The sequence below is a fragment of the Lissotriton helveticus genome, chromosome 6, assembly GCF_964261635.1.
Source record: "Lissotriton helveticus chromosome 6, aLisHel1.1, whole genome shotgun sequence".
Classification (NCBI taxonomy): Eukaryota; Metazoa; Chordata; class Amphibia; order Caudata; family Salamandridae; genus Lissotriton; species Lissotriton helveticus.
This window is the reverse complement of record NC_136067.1, coordinates 311,778,745-311,795,561: the sequence shown is the minus strand read 5'-3', so window position 1 is coordinate 311,795,561 and position 16,817 is coordinate 311,778,745. Positions and strand designations below refer to the sequence as shown.

At 45.1% G+C, this 16,817-nt stretch overlaps 1 protein-coding gene across 1 annotated transcript; it reads left to right on the top strand.

The window, feature by feature from the left end:
* The first annotated feature begins 3,093 nt into the window (after positions 1–3,093).
* Positions 3,094–16,599, top strand: LOC144762285 (zinc finger BED domain-containing protein 6-like). The gene is made up of 4 exons (XM_078647422.1): positions 3,094–3,274; positions 4,373–4,492; positions 10,907–14,075; positions 16,335–16,599. Exons 1-3 carry the CDS (start codon positions 3,094–3,096, stop codon positions 14,068–14,070), a joined length of 3,465 nt encoding a protein of 1,154 aa, XP_078503548.1. The 3' UTR covers positions 14,071–14,075; positions 16,335–16,599.
* Positions 16,600–16,817: the final 218 nt, after the last annotated feature.

Below are 16,817 nucleotides of genomic sequence, written 5' to 3'. Positions count from 1 at the left end.
AAAATAGGCACGACGGATTACAATGGGGGCAAAAGCCTGCGTTACCTATCCTTCACTATCTGCAAAGACTAAACAGAGTATTGCGACTCTGTGCTTGTTTGTAAATAGAGAATGATCCAAAGAGAACCAATTCCAAAACAGTAAAGGCTGGGATAACAATCAATCAAATGGAGAGGGAAGCAGGCACGACGGATTACAATGAAGGCAAAGGCCTGCGTTACCTACCCTTCACTATCTGCAAAGACTAAACAGAGTATTGCGACTCTGTACTTGTTTGCAAATAGAGAATCTCTCAGAAACAATCAAATGAGTAATACTAGTATTTTCAAACAATCAAACAATCAATTCGCAATTTGTCGTGTTACACGACCTTACCCGGACCTTATGGACAGTTTCTCGTCTTCCGCTTCCAGCACCTGATCGTCCTCTATTCTCCGTAATTGCTGTGGCACTCCTGATGGTTCCCAGTCAGGACCGTAGATCACTCGAGAGAGGTCTGCTCGGAACCAGTGAAGTTCGGATGATCGGCTGCCATACGAGGGTCTATCGGGCAGGTGCACTTCCCGATCGTTGCAGTCGTTCACTCTGTCGTTGGGACCTCTCCCACTGGATCCACGTGTCGCTGATGGGCCCCTCGTTTGGGACGCCAATTGTTAAAAGGTAAGGGCCGAATTCGACCAAGAACCCTTCAGTATTTGCCCGGCGTTAGCCGCCTTTCATACCATTCGAGATTACCAAACAAAGAGGCAGGCGCTGGAGACAGAAGGCAGGAAACAGGAGTTTATTCCGACGGAGCAGAACACGTCAAATCAGACAACAGGGTATCTTCTCGAGGTGCTCTAACCGCATCTCTGAGGCCTGGCCTGTTATACACAGGTTTATGGCTTTATTACATACACTGCATCCGTAATAATTCTTTGAAGGACAGAAAAGACATCCTAGGAATCCCCGGTCCAGGCTCGTTCCCACACATATCTACAGTAGAGTCCCCACCCCGATCTCAGCATGTGGTGGTTATCGCGCAGCTGGACATTCCGCTGGGAACGGGGATGTGTGTGGACAGTCGGATCTCCGGGGTGCGAAAGCATTGATTAATCCCCGCTCCTTTGATGTGAGGCGAGGTCCTACTGTAGGGGGCAATAAACTGCATCTGTTGGGCTAGGTGATGGCCTGGGATCAGGCCGGACAATCGGGCAGGGAGGAAGAGGTTATCAAAAAAAGGGCCTGTTCTTTGAATGAGATGAAAGAGCGAGGGGGTTCAGCACGGGATGTGGCTCGGAGACAGGGTCGCGTTAGAGGTGCGTTTATGACCCGAGCAGGAGAGACCGGGGCTGTCGGGGCGCGGGGGAATGCTTGCGAGGCCGGGGAGTGAGGGGGAGAGAGACGCGCAGGCTATTGGCAGTGGGCAGAGAGGCCACGACACACAAAATGGTTGCCACTTACGTGCATGATGGGGCCTAAAAGGAACAAGATGGCGTGGCCACTGTTTCATGATTTTCACTATACTTTCAACAGTGGCTGGGGTGAACATAAATGAACGCCGCTTATATATGCCTAATTTTAGTCATTTTCCACAATGCAGAATACAGATGCTTGTCTGGTCTACAATCTGCCAGCTAGTTCCCTGTCGGTGCCTACTTTGAGATTTTTGCACTGGGTTCCAGTCAGAAAGCACATTATTTTCAAGATTTGATGCTTTACTCAAAAAGCTCGGGTGGTGGATGCCCCCTTCTGTTACAGTAGTCACCCACCTGCCCTCCATTTGTTCCTTCCTTGATGCAGACATTCCAAGATTCCTCCGAAAACTATCAGAACGGCAAGGAAATCCACACTGACCGTTCTGATAGTTCCCCGGGGGAAGGGGGATGGGATCGAGAGACAAGAGAAAACAAAAGACTGGAATCTTGCAACCCAATCTTGATGGTGATGTCTCTTAGCACGTCTCTCAGGGGAAAATGATGAAGGGACCAATCTTCAGATTTCTTATTCGTGATTTTTAGGCACAGTTTTCTAAAGGAAACAACACACGTCACTATTCGTGTACAATAATTCGCATACACTTGCTATACACTATCTGGGTTCTGAAAACAACTACCCATTCGATAGAGTTGTCTAAATAAGCTTCTTCTGCTCAGAAGCTACTGTTAATACACTACTTATATTATGAACACCGTCATAGATAATCTAAATAGAATGCAAACATCAAGATTAAAATCAGTGGTCACTTTCACTTATACTTTCCTTATAGGTTATTTGGATTATGTTAAACTACATGCCTTGCCTTTGCTTGTGCTTCTTTCAAATGGTCCACAAACTAAAACACAGAAAACAAATTGAGCACAGAGCCCAATTGCAACCAAGAGTTTCAGTACTTGCATTAACAAACTGACCAACTAAATATGTTTTTAAACCTCTGTGAGACTTTTCTTTAATGTCCCTTGTAACTCTTTACAATGTCTTTCTTTTGTAGGAAATGGAGTTGTTTTATGTTGCCTCTACGTTGTCTCGTAAATTAAATGTCTAAAATAAACTTTTCCTTGTAGAAAACACCGTTCCTCAGGTCTTTGCTATGAATAAACAGGCTGTTTGTGTTCTCAAATATGCTCAATAGCTTTGCAGAGTCCGAAATATGCAAATGAAGTCACTGAGTTTCACAAAATTAAGTAAGACATCTCAAGTATGCGGAAAAGCCTTACCTCTGGATTGTTTCATTATAAATACCTTTTACCAGATTATCTAAGGCGTTGCAAGCAACCATCAGTAATCTTATCCCTCCTGGCTGTGACTGAACATCTGCGGACCATTCTCCATGCAGGGCACACTGCGACACTGATACTGCTTGACCTCAGTGAGCATTTGACACGGTCTCCCGCAAGATTCTTTTACATTGTCTGGAGGAGGCTGGTGTCGTTAGCCTAGCTTTGGAATGGTTTAGATCTTTCCCGTCGGAAAGAGCATTCCAAGTGACTGCCCCCCCTTTTCTCTCCCGTGTCCAGTCCATCGGGCAGGGGGGGCCTCAGGGCTCCGCGTGCTGTACTATTTAATCTGTACGTTCAACCTCTTGCTGGGGTGGCTAGGGACAAAGGTCTTACCATGGTCTCATATGCTGACGACACGCAGTTGGCGGTGGCCCTCTCCGACGACTCCACTCAGGATGCCTCCCAATTTAGGAGTAGCCTGGCGGCAGTCGCGGAGTGGATGACCGCCAACTGCCTCCAGCGTAACGCCAATAAATCTGAGGTGCTGCTGGTGGGGAAAGACAAAGGACTATGGAGTGAGCAATAGTGGCCCAACACCCTTGGTTGTGCACCTACCCCAAAGGTGGTGGTAAAAAACCTAGAGGTATGTATGGACTCTACACTCAGCTTCCAGGAGCACACCAAGAAAGTGGCCGGCACTTGTTTCCGCCTCCTCCGGGGACTCTTATCTAGACTGGACTATGCCAGCTCCCTCCTCTTAGGGGTTAATCAGGCAGAGGTGGTGCGCCTGCAGCAAATTCAAAATACAGTAGCCAGAGCCCTGCTGGGGCTCCCGCGAAGCTGCTTTACAGACGGTGCCATTCGGCGGTTACACTGGTTGCCTATGGCCAAGCGGATCAAATTCAAGGCTCTCTGCTTGACCTTTAAATTTTTGGAGCTTGCGTCTCCTGGGATTTTGGCCAACTTGCTGGTGCCTTATGTTCCTTTGTGCCAGTTGCGTTCCTTGGGGCAATACTTGGTTGCTGTCAACGAGTGAACCGTCTCCATGCCGGGGGACGATCCTTCCGCTGTTTGGCAGCCAAACTGTGGACCTCCCTGCCCTTTCAGATTTGCAGTCTGGATAGCCTGCTGGCCTTCCGAAAGGCCATTAAGACATATCTTTTCCCCGTGGCCTAGTCCTTAGCCTCTATGTTATACTGCTTTCAGTGCCGGGACACCTAGGGCCCAATTCACAGAATGAACTTAAGACTCAATCCTAAACTTACTACTATTTTGGTATTCCCAGAATGCACTTACTACTTTTGGCATTCACAGAATGAACTTACAACTTTTGGTATTCACAGAAGTTAGGATTTTGTCTTAAGTTTGTCTTAAGACAAACTTAAGACAAAATCCTAACTTCTGTGAGGTTAAGACAAACTTAAGACAAAATCCTAACTTCTGTGAATACCAAAAGTTCTAAATTCATTCTGTGAATGCCAAAAGTAGTAAGTGCATTCTGTGAATACCAAAATAGTAGTAAGTTTAGGATTGAGTCTTAAGTTCATTCTGTGAATCGGGCCCCTAGTGCTTAGCCTTCTTGTTACACTGCTTTCAGCGCTGGGACGCCTCTTCACTGAGGCAGCTGTGCGCTATATAAATCTAGTTAATATTAACATTTTGTTTTGTTGCAGGGCACCGATACCGGAAGCCAAGCGATTTGAAGTCCGGCCTGGAAATCCTCTGCAGGGTGCCACGGAAGTCAGGAGCGTCGGAGCAGGAACGGGAACAGCGCTGGACTGATCCAAAGTCGGGTAAGCAGGTAGATCTATTCCGAGGGGGGACCGGAGTAAGGGCAGGTCTGGAGTCCAGTTAGCGCTACAGCAATGAAGCGAAGCATGCGAGCAAGGACGTTGGGGTTTAAATACCTGAGTGGTCAGCTTCAGTTAGTATTCCCACGTGTACACGTTTGGGCCATTTACAAATGCCTGTAGCTCAATGATTGTAGGCTCATTATGTTGATGTTCAGCAAACACGTGTCTTTGCAGGAACCACCTTGAAACTGTTTACACATGCATATTTTATAACGGTTGCTGACTCATTATCCTAATGTTCAGCAAACTCGTGTGTTACAGGAACAATTGCTTTAACATTAAGCATTGGCCAACCATTGACGAAAACCAACAAGCATTGGTAATAGTAAGGTTACATTACTTGATGTGACTACAGACTTGACATTAAATGGGGAATAACATGATTCAAATTATTGGCAGATCTACAAAACCTGTACAGTTGCAGATAAGTTTGATTTTCTTGTAACATTTACCTCCCCAAAGGCCTTCTCAGGGGACGGGGTTTATCAGGGTGAAAGGCATGGAAAGTTCTGGCGAATCTCGGGGCATGTTCATGTGACTTAGGTTCTCAAGATCTTTCCGAAACATCATAACCCTTCCAATCAATTAAATATTGTAAACAACCATGTATACGTTTGGCATCCAAAATACGATGCACCTCTTATTCCACATGATCTCTTATTACAACTGGAGGGGGTGGATCGTCTTATCGTGTGGAAGGGTCCTAAGGTTTGAGCAGAGACACATGAAAAACTGGGTGGATGGCATAGTCTTGGGGTAAGGTTTATTTCTTTGAGACCGGGTTTAAGATTTTGCTCATTGGGAAAGGCCCAATATATCTTGGATTTAGTGTTTTGGGGCCTTCACTTTGAATATTCCTGGTTGATAACAGACAAGATCTCCAATCTTATCGGAAGGTTCAGGAGTTCTGTGTTTATTAACAGACAACTTAGCCTTTTGTTTATTTCTAACTAAACTAAGTATTGCCTTTTCTTGTAATCCCTGAAGAGTTTCAATCTATCATTTACTGCAGGCATAGTGTTGGCTAAGTCCGGGAGAAAAGGACGGAGAGGTCGTGGATGTAAGCCAGTAGTAAAAAAGAAGGGAGAGCAGCCTAGCACTGCATGATAACTATTGTCTGAAAATTCAGCTAATTTGTGGGATGCATCCCATTGAGAAGTTATTGTGGAGGTTAAACATCTTAGACTTTGTCGAGGTATTGATTCACCTTTTCTGTCTGGCCATCAATTTGTGGATGACAAGCAGATGATAATGCTATTTCGATTCCTAAATGTGTGCACAACTGCTTCCAAAATTTAGAAACGAATTGAGGGTCACGATCAGAAATTACTTTACTGGGAAGGCCATGGAGTTTCATGATATGGTTAATAAATATTTCACTAAACTCCGTTGCTGTTGGTAGTTTTGTTAAAGAAATTAAATGTCCGATTTTGAAGAGCAAGTCTACAACTGCCAAGATTGTCATAAAGTTATTTGACTCAGGTAAATCCATGATAAAATCTAAACTGATTGTGTGCCAGGGAAGTGGAGGTATGGGTAATGGTTGCAAAAGGCCAGCAGGCGATGAATGAGAAGACTTTTGTCTAGGGCATACTGGATATTTTTTGACATATTGCTGAACGTCTGTCTGATGTTATTCCACCAAAAATATTGTTGACTTAATTCTAAGGTTTTGTTAACTCCAGATGTCCTGCAGTACTTGAATCATGGTTCCACTTTAAAATCTGTTGTTGTAAACTCTCCTTAGGAATGTTATTGTGAAAGAAATAACCGTCACGTATGGAGTTTTGTTTCTGTGCTAACCATAGCTGTTGATTTTGTGTCTGAACGCTCTGTTTAACTTTGTTTAGGAACGTGTCTGCACGTGTAATTGCCACTACTTTCTCTGGTGGAATTATGTATTGTGAATTTTTTTGTTCATCTGGATCTTTTCCGCAACATATCCTTGACAGGGTGTCAGACAGGAGTTGTTTGTGTCCTGGGCGGTATGTCATAATGAACTCGAATTCACTAAAGAAAGGTAACCAGCGCATTTATCTGGTAGTAAGTGCTTTGACAGTTGTAAAGAACTAGAGGTTCTTGTGGTCCGAAAATATAGTGATGGTATGTTTTGCGCCTAACAAATGATGCCTCCATTCAAGGAATGCTGCTTTGATTGCCAACAATTCCTTTTCCGTTATGGTGTAATTTTGCTCAGCTGTTAATAGTTTCCGTGGGGTAAAGGCAATCGGATGTAGGGATCCTGTTGTAGCATCTTTTTGCATTAGCACTACCCCCAATGCATTTTGAGAGGCATCTGCTTCAATAATAGAATGGTTTATCAGGGTCAGAGTGTGTCAAAATGGGTGCAGATGTAAACACCTGTTGTAATTTGATAAAAACAGCTTCTGCATCTGAGTTCCATTGAAATTGTTGACCTTTTTGAAGTAACTGGGTGATTGGTGTAACGATGTCAGAAAATGTAGACATGAAGCGCCTGTAAAAATGTGCAAAACCCAGTACACTCTGTGTGTCTTTTACAGAAGATGTGGAGGGCTAATTCAGCATTGCTTCCACGTTTTTAGGTTCCATGAGTATACTTTCATGAGAGAGCCAGTATCCTAGAAATTTGACTTTTTTTGTGTTGAAAACACACTTCTCAAGTTTAGCATATACAGAATTATCCCTCAAATGTTATAGGACAGAACGAACATGTTGAGTAACCCTGGGCGAAGAACTACGCTCCGTTCGCGGAGCTTGCGGAGTTTCGGCAGCTCCGCGTTCCGCGGAGAACGCGTAGCTGTCGATAACTCCGCGATCCGGTGCGTAGCGTAGTTCTCGCGCGCTGAATAACATTATCGCGTGCGCGGCAATGGCTTACCTTCGTTCTGCGTTCGTTTTTTCCTGGTCGCTTGTGCCACCATGTTTGGAAACACTCTCGCACAGTCCCGTGCGACTGTGCGAACGCGATAACGTCATTTTGATGCGAGATAGCGTCATAAGGATGCGCGAGGATGCTTTTTGGTAAGATCGAGTTGCCGAACACGCAGAAACTGCATTCTTGCACAGAATAACTCGCGAGCATGTTAAAACCATAATAAATTACCATTTTGGTTAGGAAAAAAAAGCAAAAAACCTTAAAGTTGTACCTTTGGCTTTATTTTTAGGGGGGAAGGACCCCTCTTTTTGTTTCTACTCTTGTTTTGCAGAGTAAGGAGGAAGGGCTCTTGAGTTTACAACTTCCTGTTCCTGTCCACCAGGCTCCTCCCAGTGCTTTGTCCATGTGGTGCTCACTTTCCTTTGGATTTTGAGCTGGAAGGATCACTTTCTGTCTGTGTTGGCTGCATTACTGATTTACCTTGGATTTAATGAGGACTTTTTGAATTGGAATTCTCTTTTTCAAGTAAGTTTGTGTAATGTATGAGTGATGTAGACTTGTGCTTGTTTGATTTGATTTTTTTTTTAACAACAGTATTCAATCCTGGAATGAAATTATTGATGGAGGCCTGTACTTTCATGAGGTCCCAAATTGTAATTTTTTTCTAACATTGCATTTTGTGGAATTTAAAATGTTTCTAATTTTTAAGCCAATATCTGACCCTAGTACCCCATGTAGTTAGTGTGTAGGCATGCATGAGTTCATTGTATTAACTTTCTGTGGTTGGCCTGGCCATGTGTTGGCGGCCATTTAATGTTTCCAGCCACTTTGCTCTTGCCATAGGCCTCCAACCTTGTGGCCTACTCTGGCAGTAGGCCATAGGTACTACTCATAGGGTCATGAAAGTTAATCAACTGTTTTTGTGGTGTACCCTTAATGTGAAAATCATGGATGGCTTGGATTGATATAGAAAATCTTATTTTTATGTGTGGGGTATTTCTGGTTTTGGGTGTGTTTAAACTTTAAATACTCTGTCAATTTCTGCCATTAGGTAACCCTAGGAATACAGCTTGGGTAGTTTTGGTAACTTCGCACCATGTGAGCACGTGAACTTACATTTTTTGTCTTGTTCGCGCACTCAATGTACTTGCTCGGGAACGCGAACACGACTTTTTATTCCGTTGGCGCTGCCGAACATGCCGATTTAGCATTCTCGCGGACAATATGTCCCGAGTTGCATAAAAGTTTCTCAAAAATGTTGCAGGTCTTTCTTGTGCACCTAAAAATTCCTCATTTATGTTATGTTCTCATTTTGGTAGTAGTTTTCTCTTTTTGGAGCATGGACCACTTCCATTTTCTCTCCTCTGTTATTTTTTTTTTTTTTTTGGGGTGGGGTGACCAATTTGGGCGGTGGTGTGGTGTGTCCATTTTCTGAAGCAAAGCATTGTCCCTTTGCCATAGGCATTATTGTCTGTCTTCTCTTTCTTGTCATGTTGTTGTTGGTGGCCAGGCCATGTGGTGGCGGCCATTTTGTGTATGCTTCCTTTGTGATTTATTTTGCCATGTTGTTGTTGGTGGCCAGGCCATGTGGTGGAGGCCATTTTGTAAAGTTGTCCATGTTGTTGTTGGTGGCCAGGCCCTATGGTGGTGATCTTTTTGTGTATGCTTCCTTTGTGATTTATTTTGCCATGTTGTTGTTGGTGGCCAGGCCATGTGGTGGAGGCCATTTTGTATATACATCCTTTGTGATTTTGCCATGTTGTTGTTGGTGGCCAGGCCATGTGGTGGCGGCCATTTTGTGTATGCTTCCTTTGTGATATATTTTGCCATGTTGTTGTTGGTGGCCAGGCCATGTGGTGGAGGCCATTTTGTATATACATCCTTTGTGATTTTGCCATGTTGTTGTTGGTGGCCAGGCCATGTGGTGGCGGCCATTTTGTGTATGCTTCCTTTGTGATATATTTTGCCATGTTGTTGTTGGTGGCCAGGCCATGTGGTGGAGGCCATTTTGTGTATACATCCTTTGTGATTTTGCCATGTTGTTGTTGGTGGCCAGGCCCTATGTCGGCGGCCATTTTGTGTGTCCTTCCTTTGTGCTTTTGCCATAGGCATAGGCCTCCAACCTTGTGGCCTACTCTGGCAGTAGGCCATAGGTACTACTCATAGGGTCATGAAAGTTAATCAACTGTTTTTGTGGTGTACCCTTAATGTGAAAATCATGGATGGCTTGGATTGATATAGAAAATCTTATTTTTATGTGTGGGGTATTTCTGGTTTTGGGTGTGTTTAAACTTTAAATACTCTGTCAATTTCTGCCATTAGGTAACCCTAGGAATACAGCTTGGGTAGTTTTGGTAACTTCGCACCATGTGAGCACGTGAACTTACATTTTTTGTCGTGTTCGCGCACTCAATGTACTTGCTCGGGAACGCGAACACGACTTTTTATTCCGTTCGCGCTGCCGAACATGCCGATTTAGCATTCTCGCGGACAATATGTCCCGAGTTGCATAAAAGTTTCTCAAAAATGTTGCAGGTCTTTCTTGTGCACCCAAAAAAACAGAATTTGTCATTTGGTTGTTGTTTTGGGAGCCTGGGCAGGGGTTTCTTTGTATGTGTTTTTGCGGTGTTATGTTTACAACCTCTGTCTTAGCCATGGGCTATTTATTCCTTGCACATTAACCTGTCATGTGCAGCAGGCATCCTCGTTTTTCTGTCCATATTGGTATCTATAGGCCTGCTTGACTTTATTGGTTCTTTCTGGACTTCATGTGGCCTTTGAGCTGTGGTGCTGCTGGACTGGTATTATTAGTCTTCTGTTTTGTCTTTTATACATTGACCTGTGTGTCTTTCAATTGTTCATGTTGCCTTACTGCTTGTTTGACTGATGTTCTTCTGCCTTCTTTACTTGTAGGTGCACAAAAAAGACTGAGGAGGTGCTGGTTGTTTTTTCATCCATCGCTCGTTCTACCGCCAGACGGACGTCCTTCAGTTGTACGCCACGTGTGGTGTGTGACTCATCTGACCAGACATCTCTGCAATTTGTGCTGCTGTGAGCTGACTGACATCAGAAGAAGATGGGCCCTAAGAAAACTACCAGGTCCTCCACCACAAAGAAAGTTGCTGCGAAGAAGGAACAGCAGAAGGAAGTGTCACTTAAGTCTGGTATGGACCCCAAAACCTTTTTTGGCACCCCAAAAGGTACGCCTGCAGCAGCGGGGTCTGGGGTGCAAGCTGGGACCAGCACATCTGCATTAGTGGGGGCAAGCCAGCATCCCAGGGCCAAGCACATGATGAGGGTCGAAGAGGTAGCCAGCCTTCTGCTTGCGAGCAGTGATACTGAGCCAGAACTAAACTTATCGCTGTCTCAAAGTAGTACACAATCCACGCAAGATGGAAGTGCTCAACAACCACCGCCAGCAGTAGATGTTCAACAACCACAACCACCGCCCGCAATAGGAGTTGTTCACCCACAACCACAACCACTTCCCGCAACAGTTGTTGAACAACCACAACCACCGCCCGCAACAGTTGTTGTTGAAAAACCCCAGCCCGCAATAGTACTTCCTCAAGAACAACAACCACCATCTCCGCACCAAATAGTAGTAGTTGTTCCTCCCGAAGTCGGGGCAGTTCAGGAAGTAGAGCCTCCTTCCGAGCAAGAAGAAGAGGAAGCCACTTCTGTAGGTGATCTATTTCCTTTGAATTCACCAAGGGAAAGGAGGGTTAGTGCATCGAGTTCTTCGCAAAGCATCCCTTCCGATGACCTTGATACGGATTGGCAGCCACAACTATCTGCGCATTCAAAGGAGAGACATCCCAAGAAGACCATGCTAGGAAAAAGGAAGTTTCCAGGCAGGCTTGAACTTATGGAGGTCGATGTAGGTGAGCAGGATACTGCTGGTGATAAAGACGGGTCTGACACTGTCATCATCACAAGCGTTATTCCTGGTGCAGAGGATGTAGAGACAAACATTTTCACCCTATCCAGAAATGCTGCAATGACTGATGAGCAGGTACCACGCATAACTCCTACACACTCAACACCCACAGTAACACCAGCTCCAATTTTTTCAACAGCGAAGGCCCGGCAGCATCCGACATCCAGCAGAAGCGCCACTTCAACAGAAGGAGGTAGTGGCAGTACTAGGACTGAGCTGTCCCATAGTGAAATTCCACAATCCTCCAGTCCATCCGGCATTGGCAGTGGGTCCTCCTCTTCCTATGGCAGGAGACAAAAGTTTACCTCCCCAGTGTGGGACTTCTTTACGGTTCACCCAGTTCAGGAGAACATTGCTGTATGCACCATTTGTCATGCCAATGTTAGTCGTGGTAAGCTTGGTACAAACTATGGGACTGGAGGCCAAACGACCCATTTGAAAAAAACACACGTGATCAGGTGGGAGAACCACCTTGCAAGCTTAAAAAATGTTAGCACTCGTGTTGGTGGGGATACAGTGGTACAAGGTCCACTCATGGTTGATCAGGAGGTAGAAGAAGAGGGAGACGATGACCTTCTATCTAGGAGTGGTACACAATCGACCCCTGTCGCCAGCACTGGAGTGGTAAAGACCACATCCTCCGCATCTGCAACTTCTCAGTGGCACCAGAGTCAGCTGGAAACACCAAGGAGTGCAAAGTCTGCGATGCAAGGTGGTCCGTCTAGCACAACTCAAAGACATGCAAAGCAGCTTACCATTCCTAGCATGTTAAGGCAGGAGGGAAAGTACGAGCGGAACCACCCAGTAGCACGTTTATACAATGCCAAACTTGCGAAAATGTTAGCACTGGACCTTCTCCCATTTTCATTTGTTGAGGCTGTTGGATTTCTGGAATTAGTGGCAACCCTCTGCCCAAAATGGAACGTTCCCAGTCGCTACTATTTTGCCCGAGTGGCTGTTCCAGCACTACACCACGATGTGCTGGAATTGATTGGGAAAGCCTTACAACAGAGTGTTGTCCATTGTATCCACCTGACAACAGACATGTGGAGCAGTTGCGATGCTACAGATTTCATGTGCATCACCGCACACTGGATCTCTTTTGCAGGTGTTAAAGACAAGTTAACTTCAGGCCTCCGTGACGTTGCTGGAATTTTTAATGATACGCGCAGACATGCAACTATAGCCATGTTTGGTATGGACAAAAGTCATACTGCTGAAAACATTTTGTCTGACTTTAATGACAAGGTCTTTGAATGGCTGAAACCAAGAGGCCTTAAGATTGGTTTTGTTTCCACCGACAATGGCAGTAATGTAGTGAAGGCAATGAGAGAAGGACATTATTTCAGGGTACCCTGTTTGGCACACTGCATAAACTTAGTCGTGCAAGACTTTCTGAAAAATGAAGCCAAAGTCAGCAACATAATGGCCATCTGCAGAAGAATATGCACGCACTTTAACCATTCTTTCAAAGGACGGAAGCTGCTACGGGTCATTCAGCAAGAGCATAGGTTGCCAGTCAAAGCACTGATACAGGAGGTCCCAACACGTTGGAACTCAACTTATTTCATGCTTGAGCGTCTCTTTGAGCAGTACATCCCACTGAATGCTTATGTCATGTCAAGAAGATTAGGGGATCCTACTGTTAATCTTAAAGCCCTGACCATTGAGATGTGGCAGTGGGACCTCATTAAATGCATCACAGAGATGCTACAACCCTTTGAGGTCTTCACACGTGCAGTTAGCAGGGAGGACTGTACTATGGGCCAAGCCATCCCATTGTTGTACATGCTTGAGCAACAGGTGAAGGAGGTCTGTGAAACATACGAAGGTGACGAACAAAAAGTTGATGCATATACCTTAGCCAAGGGCTTAGTCAACCGCTTGTGTGAAAATGTAAGGCTCAACAATATTGTGTCAGGTGAACATTACATAACTGCAACAATCTTGGATCCACGGTACAAATTATTTGTCAGCAGTAACGAAGTAATTCCATTTTCAGATGAGGATGTTGACAAGTACAAAACTTCCATAGCTGCGGAAGCTAATGAGTTAGAAACTGAACGGCTGTTACTTAAAGGCCTGCCACTGCCAGCCCAGGCCAGTCCAAGTACTCCTGACGCAAGTTCTTCACAGCGTGAGAGCAGTGCGTCTGCTTTCCAGCAGGCACCAACAGTACCAAAAGCAGCACCTACACGATCTGATTCAGCAGACCCAACCAAAAGCATAACTGCTTTTTTTCTACAGAAAGGGATGGGTAAGTCCGTTGCTGTTGCAAAGGGAAAAGAGGACCAGCAAAGCCGAGCACCAATGAACATTGAGCGGATGGTTCAGGCCTATCTGGATGACACAACAGAGGTGTTCATGGAGCAAAGCCCATTGGTCTATTGGTATGAAAGAAGGAGACAGTGGCCAGTGCTGAGCAGGCTGGCGATAAAGTATCTGGCTTGTCCTGTAGCCAGTGTCTCCTCTGAGCGGGTTTTCAGTGCTGCTGGTGCCATTGTCACATCGAAAAGGACTAGTCTCTCCCCCAAAAGCGTGGAGCGGCTGACAATGATAAAAATGAATCAACGCTTCATACCACCAGACTATCAAGTACGTGAATCACCGCCGGATGAAGAAAGCGAGTGTGAAGAAGACGTCCTCACTACTGGGTTACATGACCTACTTCTGTCTGAACGCACAGAGTTTGAGGACGAGCTCCTCTTCCCTGACAACTAGGACAGGTATGTTAAAGGAATGATGCAATGCATTGCATAGGATTGTTTAGCCGACTCTGAGCAAATGTGCATGGAATTAAAGTATACTAGTAGTAACTTCAGACTCACGTGATGGGCAATTTTCCCATGTTATTTAATAATATAAATTATTTATGCACTTGTGACCCTACTACTACAGGTGCAGTCAGTACTTAATTTATCGTTCGTAGTGCATGTTCATGTTGCACAACGTACATTATTTGGTGAAACAGTCCCCCCTCCACCCCCCCAACAAACACAAATGAACTTCAAATGTTTTCTTGTGAAAATAATATCTTTGTTTTATTTTTATATTTTAATAATGATAATAGAAAAATAAAATATATAACAAATGTAACCCCCTGACCCAGAGCTGTCCCTACCCTCCCCTAACCCCAACCAAATTTCAACCCAAATGTACACCCCAACTCCCACATCCCACCCACCAACAAAAGGATTAAAAAAGGGGCAAAAAACAGGGTCCATTTCAAAGCCGGCGGGCTTTCAGGTGTTTGTCCACCAGTATCTTGACACGCTCCTCTAGACCGTCCTCCTGCTTCTTCCGCTCCTCCTCCAACTTCGCTACCCGGCGGAGAATCTTTGCTTTGAAATCACGGCACCTACACTTGCATGCATGTTGTTGTTGTTGTTGTTGTGGGGGGGCCGCCGAAGATGTAACAATGCGGCGGCGGGCGGCTGCCTGACCACGGCGACGTAGTCCTGCAGGCTTGGGGCCCGGGGCATTGGAAGAGGCAGCAGCTGCTGCCGCCGCCTCCTCCTCCTCCTCCTCGGCCTGATCCACCAGCCGGCGGTAGGCCTCTACAATTGCCTGCAGTTTCCGCTGCCGGGCCCGGACTGCCAACTCCTTCCTGGTTGGTTTTTGGGAAGGAGTAACTATAAAGAAAGAAACAGAATTGTTAATCCAAACTCCCCGCAAATCAAGAACACAACATTGATTCAACACATAGTGGGCGGCACAGTAGCACTAGCAAGCAAGCTGAGTACCAGAAATTGTGTTGCGTCTATCTTGAACATTCTACAGCCTCTATTAATTTTTCGGACTTTTTGTCACGGCTTTATGCCTGCCCTATTAGCATGGGTGTACTTCAACGGTCACACACATTAGAACGAACACCTGTCTTTTACATATCTCCTTTTGTTCCGGGAAGGCGGGAACACTCTCAAAGTAACATTAATTAACAGGGGGCAGCTAGTAGCACATGTCTAGTAAAGACTATAATACTTTATACCGCGCAACAAACCTTATTTGGTTTGTGTTTCACCAGCAACGACCCATGCACCCAGTCGTCCCCTCCTTCCCTTGCCTTTGGGTTTGCCCAAAACACCGCTGCTGCTGAGACAATCCACTAACCACCGGTATTGGGTGTGTCTCCCAACCACGCTGGCAGCTGTGTTTTCCCCTTTACATGCTTTAACAACAACCCATGCATCCGACTGCTATCAGGCACTTGCATTACTGTAGTGGTAATGCTTAGCATGCTAATGACAAGTAAAGGTAACATCATATATTTTCCAGTAGAGTACAGTGAGAAAGTTTTCCCCTCCCACCAAGTAATGCAGATCACTATTGAATGTAACTTACCATCGCCCGCCGCTGTTGGCTCCCCCCCCACTGCTGCTGGTGTAGGTGCCTCTGTTCCTCCTGTCCCCGCCGGGAGCGCTGAAGCTGCGCCGCTGTCCCCGTCGGCACTGGTCGATGGTAAGGGTTCTGCACCTATAAAAATAAGTACGCCTTTTTAGATGGATGCACAGCCCCCTTTGTACTTGTTCACCAAGAATGGAGTTCTTCAAAACAGTTAAGTCCAACGTACGTAATCAGTATGAGTCCACATTGCATAGTACAGCAGAGTCACTACACATATTATTAGCATTCATTGTTATGGTATGGTACCCAAGCTCATCTCATCTGTCCTGCTACTCTAGTCCTTGGAAATTGGAAGTGAACTATGTAACCTTTGTACATCAATGTATCCAGTTTTGCGCATGTGTTAACTCGCAGCTTGTTGCGCAGTACGAGAAGACGCTCTGGGGCAACACATCATTGTTCAATGCATACACCTGAAGAGGTGGGAAAGTAAAAGGGCCCGTATTTAAGTTTTCTATGTGGATTGTGGGATAGAGTTTGCTTACAGGTTACAACTTCTTTTTAGCATGGCTGCATAAAACTGGCATAAATGTATTTAATACTGTCTAACGTGCACCACTTTTGTCATTATTTTTCGGCAGGTGAGAAGATTGCCTTCTACGAAGCGGACATTTCCATAGCTTACAAAAAAAGAGGAATATCTGACCAGTATACGTTGGTGAGAGGTCTCCGATAGTTGCCACATTTCCCTATTGTGCACTAGTAGCTGTACAAATGTTGATTACTTTATTATGCCTGTTTTAACTCTGGATTTTTTCTGGTGGGCCCTTCAACGTATTGGACGGAAGCACTTAAAAACATTGATGTTACTTACTTACTTCTAACAAAATAAAGCTTTTGAATGACCACTTTGACTCTGAAGTTTATTTTCAGTGTCTGTTGTCTTAGAGACTCACACGAGTGAGTGAGCAAAAGGGGGTTTCTTAGGCAACGGTTTGTGTCCTAAAAGCATTCGGCATCTTGGTATTGGGGTTCAGGAGTGTGATTTGAACAATAGACCAATGACTCAGGCCATATAGGCTGACGTTCAGTGAATTGTGCGTTCCTCAGAGTTCTGTGACTGA

Coding starts and splice junctions, on each gene's coding strand:
- LOC144762285 (XM_078647422.1), top strand. CDS start 3,094: ATGGTCTCATATGCTGACGACACGCAGTTGGCGGTGGCCCTCTCCGAC. Junction 3,275..4,372: donor GAAAGACAAAGGACTATGGA/GTGAGCAATAGT, acceptor GTTTTGTTGCAG/GGCACCGATACCGGAAGCCA. Junction 4,493..10,906: donor CTGGACTGATCCAAAGTCGG/GTAAGCAGGTAG, acceptor TTCCCGCAACAG/TTGTTGAACAACCACAACCA.